Source organism: Manis javanica, chromosome 15, assembly GCF_040802235.1.
Source record: "Manis javanica isolate MJ-LG chromosome 15, MJ_LKY, whole genome shotgun sequence".
NCBI lineage: Eukaryota > Metazoa > Chordata > Mammalia > Pholidota > Manidae > Manis > Manis javanica.
In genome coordinates this window covers 59,805,467-59,816,584 of record NC_133170.1, presented here as the reverse complement: position 1 = coordinate 59,816,584, position 11,118 = coordinate 59,805,467, and the positions used below count along the sequence as shown (strand labels likewise).

General features: G+C 41.0%; 1 protein-coding gene across 2 annotated transcripts in view; it reads right to left on the bottom strand.

Annotated features, from left to right (window-relative positions):
- Positions 1 to 11,118, bottom strand: part of OXSR1 (oxidative stress responsive kinase 1) — a 103,395-nt gene that overhangs the window by 47,490 nt on the left and 44,787 nt on the right. For both annotated transcript variants that reach the window (XR_012125845.1, XM_037014160.2), the window contains exon 5: positions 2,161 to 2,216. Coding sequence is in view for 1 of the 2 variants with exons in the window: in XM_037014160.2 (XP_036870055.1) it covers positions 2,161 to 2,216 (56 nt within the window). In the remaining variant the exon portion in view is untranslated. The remainder of the gene's footprint in view (positions 1 to 2,160; positions 2,217 to 11,118) is intronic.

Genomic DNA, 11,118 nt, shown 5'->3' with positions numbered 1-11,118 from the left:
TAAAAAAAAAAACTGGACATTTAAATATGATCATGGGCTAATTTTGGTAATAACAGGATTCTCCCTCTTTCCAAGGGTTTTTTTTGGGGGCGGGTTTGGGGGGGTTAGTGGTTGTAGGATGTCTTGTCTGTGTCAAGCCTCAGCCTGAGGTGTACACTTAAGGTATTCTCAGGTCTTTTCTGTACCTTTCCCTGGGCGTGTACACTTTCTGATTTTCCCTGTAAATCTAGTTTTTTTTAAACATCCTAGTTTTTTAATGTCTGGTTGCAAAAAGGGGAAGAAGAGAAAAATGAAGGGAAGAAAAAAAAAGGCACTTGCCCCTGAAGTTTCTTTGGGGGGCCAGGGACTGTGCCATGGTGGCTGTCTTCCTCTTTGTCTGCAATTCTGTGATCAGAAGCAGCCATCAGTGATCAGAGCATAGATCCTTGATATTTGGAAGAGACGGTCCTTTTTGCCTACTGTGGTTCCCGCAAGCTGTGTACAAGCCACTCTAAAAACGTGCATAGCCACCTTACAGAAGGGTGGTGGGTGAGGGATGGATAGCCCTCAAATTAACCATGAATACCTTCCCAGCTTTCACCCAGAATTTGCAAGCCAAAAGAGCTCCATCAGATTGTGCTGAGTCCGCTGTTATCTAGGTGGGGAGAAAAATTCCTTATGCTTCCTACTCCATCGTCCTAGAATCATCCTTTTTTTTAAACCACTTGATGTGTGCCTCTCTAAACAATACAGCATAATTGTGCCTGGTTTTGAACTCATATGAATGGAACCACATGCTATATATTCTGACTGGCTTCTTTCACCCTGTTTTCATAATTTATTAATGCTTTTGAATGTAGTGGTAGTTCTATTCATGTTCATCACTATATAGTATCCCAACATGTGTGTTAGCCACAACTTATTTATCTGTTCTATTAATGAAGGGCATTGGGACTGCTTCAAACTTTCAATGCTTTTGAGCACTATGGCAAACACAAGCATGAGTTTGTCTAGGCTAAAAGTCAGAGTCTTAGGGTATATATATCTTCTACTTAATAAAATGTTTGTACTAACTTACACTTCCACCACCAGAGTATGAGGTTTCTTCCTCTGCTTTACATGCATGCTGATAACTGGTATTATTAGATGTTTCTGCCAGGTCAGTCGGTGTAGTGTTGTATCCCAATGTTATTTTACTTTGCATTTAATTGATTACTAATGAGACAGAACACTTTTATTATATTAATATTTTGATGTCTTTATTTGGGAAGTCTTCTGCCTATTTTTTATCTGATATTTTCTTGAGTTCTTTATGCAGATTTGAGCCTTTTGTCAGTTTATTAATGCTGCAAATATCTTTTTTACTCTATGGTTTGTAGAAGACAGATTTACTTACTAATGGTAATAAACCTTTTGTTCCTCTTTCAATGAATAAAAGTTGCCAATTTTAAATGAGTCCAATTTATCATTTTTCCCTTTGTCTTAGAGCCTTAGGTGGCTTGGCTGAAATATTTTCTTACATTACGACATGAAGATGTATACTTAAATTATCTTCCAAACCTGAAGAAATGATTTAAGGTTTGGGTGGATTTTTCCTCCTGCCAAACATACAACTATTCCAGCAGTGTTGGACCAAGCTGAGGTTCTCTCAGATGATCTACTAATTCAATAATCCTGAGGTCGAGCCCTTCTGGAGTCTCAGCCTACAGGAGGAGTTAATTTCACCAGGATAGCCAGCTTTGGCAGACCCTGGACTCAAACTCATCTCTTTAGCTCTGAATCTGCGAAAAGTGTACTTCCACCTTAGATAATGTTGCCTAATATGCAAATACCCTGTTTCTTCCAGCAAAGCAGCAGCTCTGTATTACCTCTTTAAAGCATATTTATTCTTAAACACAATGAGATTTCTGGACTCTGTCTCCTCTAAAGGAAAACACAAAATTCTATGAGAACTAACAGAGGTAAGGAGTGGAGAACTGGAAGGTAATGAGTAATAGTCAGAAAATGTCTAAGATCAAAAGTGGAATGAAAAGTGGAGGATATCCTGAAGGTCATCAGGTATGTACCAATGTAGGATGGTCCAGGGAACAGGAAAGAAAACTAAGAAAACATAAAAGATATGAAATGTGGTTCTACTGACTGACCATTAAAATCAAAATAACACAAAATGCTAATCATTACCTGCAATCTGTACCGAGCCATCTTCTCCAAGAAGAATGTTTCCAGCTTTCACATCTCTTAAGACAAAAAAAGTTACATTAAAAAACAGCTGTTCCACAATAAAAGGCACAATGCTCTGCACCAGACTGCTGCTCTGTCTCTGTCTCTCTGTCCCCCTGCTCGCCCTCCCTCTCTCTCTCTCTCTCTCTCTGTCCCACTGCTCTCTTTTTCTCTCTCTCTCCCCACCCGCCTCTGGGGCAGCCACTCTCTCATTCAGATAATAAAGTCTCTTGTGTGGGGAAAAAAAAAAACTGTTCCTTGAAGTGACATAATAATTTAAGTAATTGTTTGCTCTAATCACACAACACTGGAAATAGTAAATGATCTATTTTGCACTAAGGGGTATTGAGGCCAATGGTAGAATTTTTAGAAGTTTAGTCATTTGTACTAGAATCCAAACATTATAAACAAAAAGCTACAATAATACATAGCTTGCTACTATGAAACCTAGAAAATCCATGGTAATTAAATATTTGATTGGGATAATAATGGCCAAAGAATATGACCTTCACCTAATTCTACTTTCTGAAATATATTTATTATTTTCTACACCGTAACATATAATAAAAAATTGTAAGTGGTCAGTATGTGGTTGAAATCAGGGACTATTCTATGTGGATAGCATAAAGATGGCTACAAATTATTCAAACTCTATTTTTATTGGTAACTATTTATGACAACTCAAATAATACAGGAATGCATGAATATATTGTTAAAAAAAACCTGAATATCACTGAAAAGGCCAAAGTCCCTTTCACCACCACTGTCAAGTCTGGAGTTCTATCCGAAGTTTTCAGCTGTTATCTGTCTGCTTAATAGATGTTACTGTGACATATCTGGGCTTTTCTTCCAATATAAATGATATTATATACTACCCATTCAAACCTACAACTTGTTTTTCTCATGCAACAGTGTGTCAGTAGTATCTGGCAAAGTTTAAAATCCCTAAATCCTATGAGGTCCCCCAGATATTCATCAAATAGAGGAGACAGCCTGCCTTAAATCCTCTTCTGGAGGTAAGTGGAGTACTATATGAATCCAACCGAACACCAAAATAAAATTTTATTATTTCCCCCACTGCCATCCCAACCCTGTAACTGCCACCTCCTAACCATTCCAAAAGTTAGGGTTATAAACTAATACACTGAAGTCAAATAGGACAACTAAACTATTCATCAATAGGAGACCAGTGTTTACCTGTATAATGAAGTACTATGAATAGTAATGAACATATGTCTTAATATGGAACAATCTCCAAATACATTAAGTGAAATAACAATACTACATGTAATATATTACCAGTTGTTTTAGTTTTTTTAAGCAGGAGGAAGAGGTATCTACACATAAAGTTTATATCAGCATAAAATTTCTCTCCAAAAAATCCCAGGAAAATGGCAAGAAGTGGCTCCCTTTAGACAAGGGTATTATACATTCACGGAAGGAGGAAGGCTTTGTTTTTTATTTTTTAAACTTCATTTTTTAGAACAGTTTTAGATTTACATAAAAATTGAAAAGATGGGGGGCGGAGCCAGGATGGCGGTGTGAGTAGAGCAGTGGAAATCTCCTCCCAAAAACACATAGAGCTATGAAAATATAACAAAGAAAAATCTTCCTAAAATAGAGACCACAGGACACAGGACAACATCCAGACCACATCCACACCTGCAAGGAACCAGCGCCTTGCGAAGGGGGTAAGATACAAGCCCCGGCCCGGCGGGACCCGAGCGCCCCTCCCCCCGGCTCCCGGCGGGTGGAGAGAAACCAGAGCGGTTTTTTTTTTTTTTGGCGAGCGCTTTTTGGAAGCCTTAGAGGGACGGGCCCCCGTTGCTGGGGAGGTAGGGTGGCGGGACCGGTGAGCAGGTGCCTGGGAACGGCGCTGGAGGACAAAGAACACCCCGCGTTTCTCCCTGCGGGACCGGCGGGCGGGTGCCTGAGACCGGTGCCTGAGGACGGAGGAGGTCGCGCGTTTTTCCCCCCCTTTTTTTTTTTTTTTTTTTCTCTTTTTGGCGAGCGCTTTTTGGAAGCCTTGAAGGGACGGGGACCCCAGTGCTAGGGAGGCAGGGTGGCGGGACTGGTGAGCAGGTGCCTGGGACCGGTGCCTGACGACAAAGAATATCCCACGTTTTTCCCTGCGGGACCAGTGGGCGGGTGCCTGAGACCGGCACTTGAGGACAGAGGAAATCGCGCGTTTTTCCCCTTTTTTTTTCTCTTTTCTGCGAGTGCTTTTTGGAAGCCTAAAAGGGACAGGGACCCCGGTGCTAGGGAGGCAGGGCGGCGGGACTGGTGAGCGGGTGCCTGGGACCGGCACCTGAGGACAAAGAATATCCCGCGTTTTTCCCTGTGGGACCGGTGGGTGGGTGCCTGAGACCGGCACCTGAGGACGGAAGAAATCGCGCGTTTTTCCCCTTTTTGTCTCTCTTTTTGGCGAGTGCTTTTTGGAAGCCTTGAAGGGACAGGGACCCCGGTGCTAGGGAGGCAGGGCGGCGGGACTGGTGAGCGGGTGCCTGGGACCAGTGCCTGAGGACAAAGAATATCGAGCGTTCCTTCCCTGTGGGACCGGTGGGTGGGTGCTTTTTGGAAGCCTTGAAAGGACAGGGACCCTGGTGCTAGGGAGACAGGGCAGCAGGACCAGTGAGCGGGTGCCTGGGACCGGCACCTGAGGACAAAAAAAGGACAAAAAAAAAAAAAAAAATCGCTTGTTTTTTCCTTTTTGTTGCTGTTGTTGTTTTGGTTTGGAGAGTGCTTTTTGGAAGTCTTAAAGGGGCAGGACAGGTCACTTAGACCAGAGGCAGGGAATCTGGGGATCTCTGGGCACTCTAACCCCCTGGGCAGCAGGGAGCACAGAGGCCCCTTACGGAGATAAATAGTCTCCTGGCTGCTCCCCCTCCAACGGGGCTTCACCATTTTGGAGGAACAGCCCCAGCCAGGCCAAGCCCACAGCAACAGCGGAGATAAACCCCAAAGCAACTAGGCAGGAAGCAGAAGCCCTGTCTGCGCACAGCTGCCCAGCACAAGCCACTAGAGGTCGCTATTCTCCCAGGAAAAGGCTACAAACCAACAAGAAGGGAAGCTCTTCCAGCGGTCACTTGTACCAGCTCTGCAAACTATCTCTATCACCATGAAAAGGCAAAACTACAGGCAGACAAAGATCACAGAGACAACACCTGAGAAGGAGACAGACCTAACTAGTCCTCCTGAAAAAGAATTCAAAATAAAAGTCATGAACATGCTGACAGAGATGCAGAAAAAAATGCAAGAGCAATGGGATGAGATGCAGAGAAAAATGCAAGAGCAGTGGGATGAAGTCCGGAAGGAGATCACAGATGTCAGGAAAGAGATCACAGAAGTGAAACAATCCCTGGAAGGATTTATAAGCAGAATGGATAAGATGCAAGAGGCCATTGAAGGAATAGAAGCCAGAGAACAGGAACGTATAGAAGCTGACATAGAGAGAGATAAAAGGATCTCCAGGAATGAAACAACACTAAGAGAAATATGTGACCAATACAAAAGGAAAAACATTCGTATTATAGGGATACCAGAAGAGGAAGAAAGAGGAAAAGGGATAGAAAGTGTCTTTGAAGAAATAATTGCTGAAAACTTCCCCAAACTGGGGGAGGAAATAATCGAACAGACCATGGAATTATACAGAACCCCCAACAGAAAGGATCCAAGGAGGACAACACCAAGACACATAATAATTAAAATGGCAAGGATCAAGGACAAGGAAAGAGTTTTAAAGGCAGCTAGAGAGAAAAAGGTCACCTATAAAGGAAAACCAATCAGGCTAACATCAGACTTCTCAACAGAAACCCTACAGGCCAGAAGAGAATGGCATGATATACTTAATGCAATGAAACAGAAGGGCCTTGAACCAAGGATACTGTATCCAGCACGACTATCATTTAAATATGATGGTGGGATCAAACAATTCCCAGACAAGCAAAAGCTGAGGGAATTTGCTTCCCACAAACCACCTCTACAGGGCATCCTACAGGGACTGCTCTAGATGGGAGCACCCCTAAAAAGAGCACAGAACAAAACACACAACATATGAAGAATGGAGGAGGAGGAATAAGAAGGGAGAGAAGAAAAGAATCTCCAGACAGTGTATATAACAGCTCAATAAGCGAGCTAAGTTAGGCAGTAAGATACTAAAGAAGCTAACCTTGAACCTTTGGTAACCACGAATCTAAAGCCTGCAATGGCAATAAGTACATATCTTTCAATAGTCACCCTAAATGTAAATGGACTTAATGCACCAATCAAAAGACATAGAGTAATAGAATGGATAAAAAAGCAAGACCCATCTATATGCTGCTTACAAGAAACTCACCTTAAACCCAAAGATAAGCATAGACTAAAAGTCAAGGGATGGAAAAACATATTTCAGGCAAACAACAGTGAGAAGAAAGCAGGGGTTGCAGTACTAATATCAGACAAAATAGACTTCAAAACAAAGAAAGTAACAAGAGATAAAGAAGGCCACTACATAATGATAAAGGGCTCAGTCCAACAAGAGGATATAACCATTCTAAATATATATGCACCCAATACAGGAGCACCAGCATATGTGAAGCAAATACTAACAGAACTAAAGAGGGAAATAGACTGCAATGCATTCATATTAGGAGACTTCAACACACCACTCACCCCGAAGGATAGATCCACCGGGCAGAAAATAAGTAAGGACACACAGGCACTGAACAACACACTAGAACAGATGGACCTAATAGACATCTATAGAACTTTACATCCAAAAGCAACAGGATATACATTCTTTTCAAGTGCACATGGAACATTCTCCAGAATAGACCACATACTAGCTCACAAAAAGAGCCTCAGTAAATTCCACAATATTGAAATTCTACCAACCAATTTTTCAGACCACAAAGGTATGAAAGTAGAAATAAATTCTACAAAGAAAACAAAAAGGCTCACAAACACATGGAGGCTTAACAACATGCTACTAAATAATCAATGGATCAATGAACAAATCAAAATAGAGATCAAGGAATATATAGAAACAAATGACAACAACAACACTAAGCCCCAACTTCTGTGGGATGCAGCGAAAGCAGTCTTAAGAGGAAAGTATATAGCAATCCAGGCACACTTGAAGAAGGAAGAACAATCCCAAATGAATAGTCTAACATCACAATTATTAAAACTGGAAAAAGAAGAACAAATGAGGCCTAAAGTCAGCAGAAGGAGGGACATAATAAAGATCAGAGAAGAAATAAACAAAATTGAGAAGAATAAAACAATAGCAAAAATCAACGAAACCAAGAGCTGGTTCTTTGAGAAAATAAACAAAATAGATAAGCCTCTAGCCAAACTTATTAAGAGAAAAAGAGAGTCAACACAAATCAACATAATCAGAAATGAGAATGGAAAAATCACGACAGACTCCACAGAAATACAAAGAATTATTAAAGACTACTATGAAAACCTATATGCCAACAAGCTGGAAAACCTAGAAGAAATGGACAACTTCCTAGAAAAATACAACCTCCCAAGACTGACCAAGGAAGAAACACAAAAGTTAAACAAACCAATTACAAGCAAAGAAATTGAAACAGTAATCAAAAAACTACCCAAGAACAAAACCCCGGGGCCGGACGGATTTACCTCGGAATTTTATCAGACACACAGAGAAGACATAATACCCATTCTCCTTAAAGTGTTCCACAAAATAGAAGAAGAGGGAATACTCCCAAACTCATACTATGAAGCCAACATCACCCTAATACCAAAACCAGGAAAAGACCCCACCAAAAAAGAAAATTACAGACCAATATCCCTGATGAATGTAGATGCAAAAATATTCAATAAAATATAAGCAAACAGAATTCAACAGTATATCAAAAGGATCATACACCATGACCAAGTGGGGTTCATCCCAGGGATGCAAGGATGGTACAACATTCGAAAATCCATCAACATCATCCACCACATCAACAAAAAGAAAGACAAAAACCACATGATCATCTCCATAGATGCTGAAAAAGCATTTGACAAAATTCAACATCAATTCATGATAAAAACTCTCAGCAAAATGGGAATAGAGGGCAAGTACCTCAACATAATAAAGGCCATATATGATAAACCCACAGCCAGCATTATACTGAACAGCGAGAAGCTGAAAGCATTTCCACTGAGATCGGGAACCAGACAGGGATGCCCACTCTCCCCACTGTTATTTAACATAGTACTGGAGGTCCTAGCCACGGCAATCAGACAAAACAAAGAAATACAAGGAATCCAGATTGGTAAAGAAGAAGTTAAACTGTCACTATTTGCAGATGATATGATACTGTACATAAAAAACCCTAAAGACTCCACTCCAAAACTACTAGAACTGATATCGAAATACAGCAAAGTTGCAGGATACAAAATCAACACACAGAAATCTGTAGCTTTCCTATACACTAACAACGAATCAATAGAAAGAGAAATCAGGAAAACAATTCCATTCACCATTGCATCAAAAAGAATAAAATACCTAGGAATAAACCTAACCAAGGAAGTGAAAGACTTATACTCTGAAAACTACAAGTCACTCTTAAGAGAAATTAAAGGGGACACTAATAAATGGAAACTCATCCCATGCTCATGGCTAGGAAGAATTAATATCGTCAAAATGGCCATCCTGCCCAAAGCAATATACAGATTTGATGCAATCCCTCTCAAATTACCAGCAACATTCTTCAATGAATTGGAACAAATAATTCAAAAATTCATATGGAAACACCAAAGACCCCGAATAGCCAAAGCAATCCTGAAAAAGAAGAATAAAGTAGGGGGGATCTCACTCCCCAACTTCAAGCTCTACTACAAAGCCATAGTAATCAAGACAATTTGGTACTGGCACAAGAACAGAGCCACAGACCAGTGGAACAGATTAGAGACCCCAGAAATTAACCCAAACATATATGGTCAATTAATATTTGATAAAGGAGCCATGGACATACAATGGCAAAATGACAGTCTCTTCAACAGATGGTGCTGGCAAAACTGGACAGCTACATGTAGGAGAATGAAACTGGACCATTGTCGAACCCCATATACAAAGGTAAACTCAAAATGGATCAAAGACCTGAATGTAAGGCATGAAACCATTAAACTCTTGGAAAAAAACATAGGCAAAAACCTCTTAGACATAAACATGAGTGATCTCTTCTTGAACATATCTCCCCGGGCAAGGAAAACAACAGCAAAAATGAGCAAGTGGGACTACATTAAGCTGAAAAGCTTCTGTACAGTGAAAGACACCATCAATAGAACAAAAAGGAACCCTACAGTATGGGAGAATATATTTGAAAATGACAGATCCGATAAAGGCTTGACGTCCAGAATATATAAAGAGCTCACACGCCTCAACAAACAAAAAACAAATAACCCAATTAAAAAATGGGCAGAGGAACTGAACAGACAGTTCTCCAAAAAAGAAATACAGATGGCCAAGAGACACATGAAAAGATGCTCCACATCGCTAATTATCAGAGAAATGCAAATTAAAACTACAATGAGGTATCACCTCACACCAGTAAGGATAGCTGCCATCCAAAAGACAAACAACAACAAATGTTGGCGAGGCTGTGGAGAAAGGGGAACCCTCCTACACTGCTGGTGGGAATGTAAATTAGTTCAACCATTGTGGAAAGCAGTTTGGAGGTTCATCAAAATGCTCAAAACAGACCTACCTTTTGACCCAGGAATCCCACTCCTAGGAATTTACCCTAAGAACGCAGCAATCAAGTTTGAGAAAGACAGATGCACCCCTATGTTTATCGCAGCACTATTTACAATAGCCAAGAATTGGAAGCAACCTAAATGTCCATCGGTAGATGAATGGATAAAGAAAATGTGGTACATATACACAATGGAATACTACTCAGCCATAAGAAGTGGAAAAATCCAACCATTTGCAGCAACATGGATGGAGCTGGAGAGTATTATGCTCAGTGAAATAAGCCAAGCGGAGAAAGAGAAATACCAAATGATGTCACTCATCTGAGGAGTATAGGAACAAAGGAAAAACTGAAGGAACAAAACAGCAGTGAAGTTACAGAACCCAAAAATGGACTAACAGGTACCAAAGGGAAAGGAACTGGGGAGGATGGGTGGGCAGGGAGGGATAAGGGGGGGGAAGAAAAAGGGGGTTATTAAGATTAGCATGCATGGGGGGGAGGGAGCAAGGGGAGAGTGGGCTGCACAACACAGAGAGGACAAGTAGTGACTCTACAACATTTTGCTAAGCTGATGGACAGTAACCGTAATGTGGTTGTTAGGGGGGACCTGATATAGGGGAGAGCATAGTAAACATAGTATTCTTCATGTAAGTGTAGATTAAAAATTTAAAAAAAAAAAAAAAAAAAAAAGAAAGAAAGAAAGAAAGAAGGAAAAGGGGGATTATTCCTTAACAGGATAAAACTATTGGTAAATCAAAGATCAACGCATGCTTTAAATATCCTTAATGTTGATCACTTAAAGGGTGTCAGATGATCAGCTATGGAGGTACTCTTTTCTGATAATATTCCTTTCTCTTAATTTAAAAAAAAAAAAAAAAGCAGTTACTGTGTGCTGACCTCCAATGAGTTCTGCACAGTGGTATAGAGGGCATGTCAAAGTGTGGGCAAAGGGTCTGTTTGTTTCTATGCAGGAGATCAAGGCCTAGCTTGGATACCCAGAAAATGAACTAAGATACGATATGAGGAGGAGCTTCCGGCATCAGCACTCTCTGGAGGACTTGTGCCGGGGGATGATCATCAAAAAGCCTCCACAGGGATTCGGACGATGCTGCGGTTGTGGCTGCATCCAGCCCACCATCTCCTGGACTTGCCATAAGAATGAGGAGGGAGATGTCTAGGCTGGCATGTGCATACAGTGAGACAACGAATTTGACCGGATCTGTAC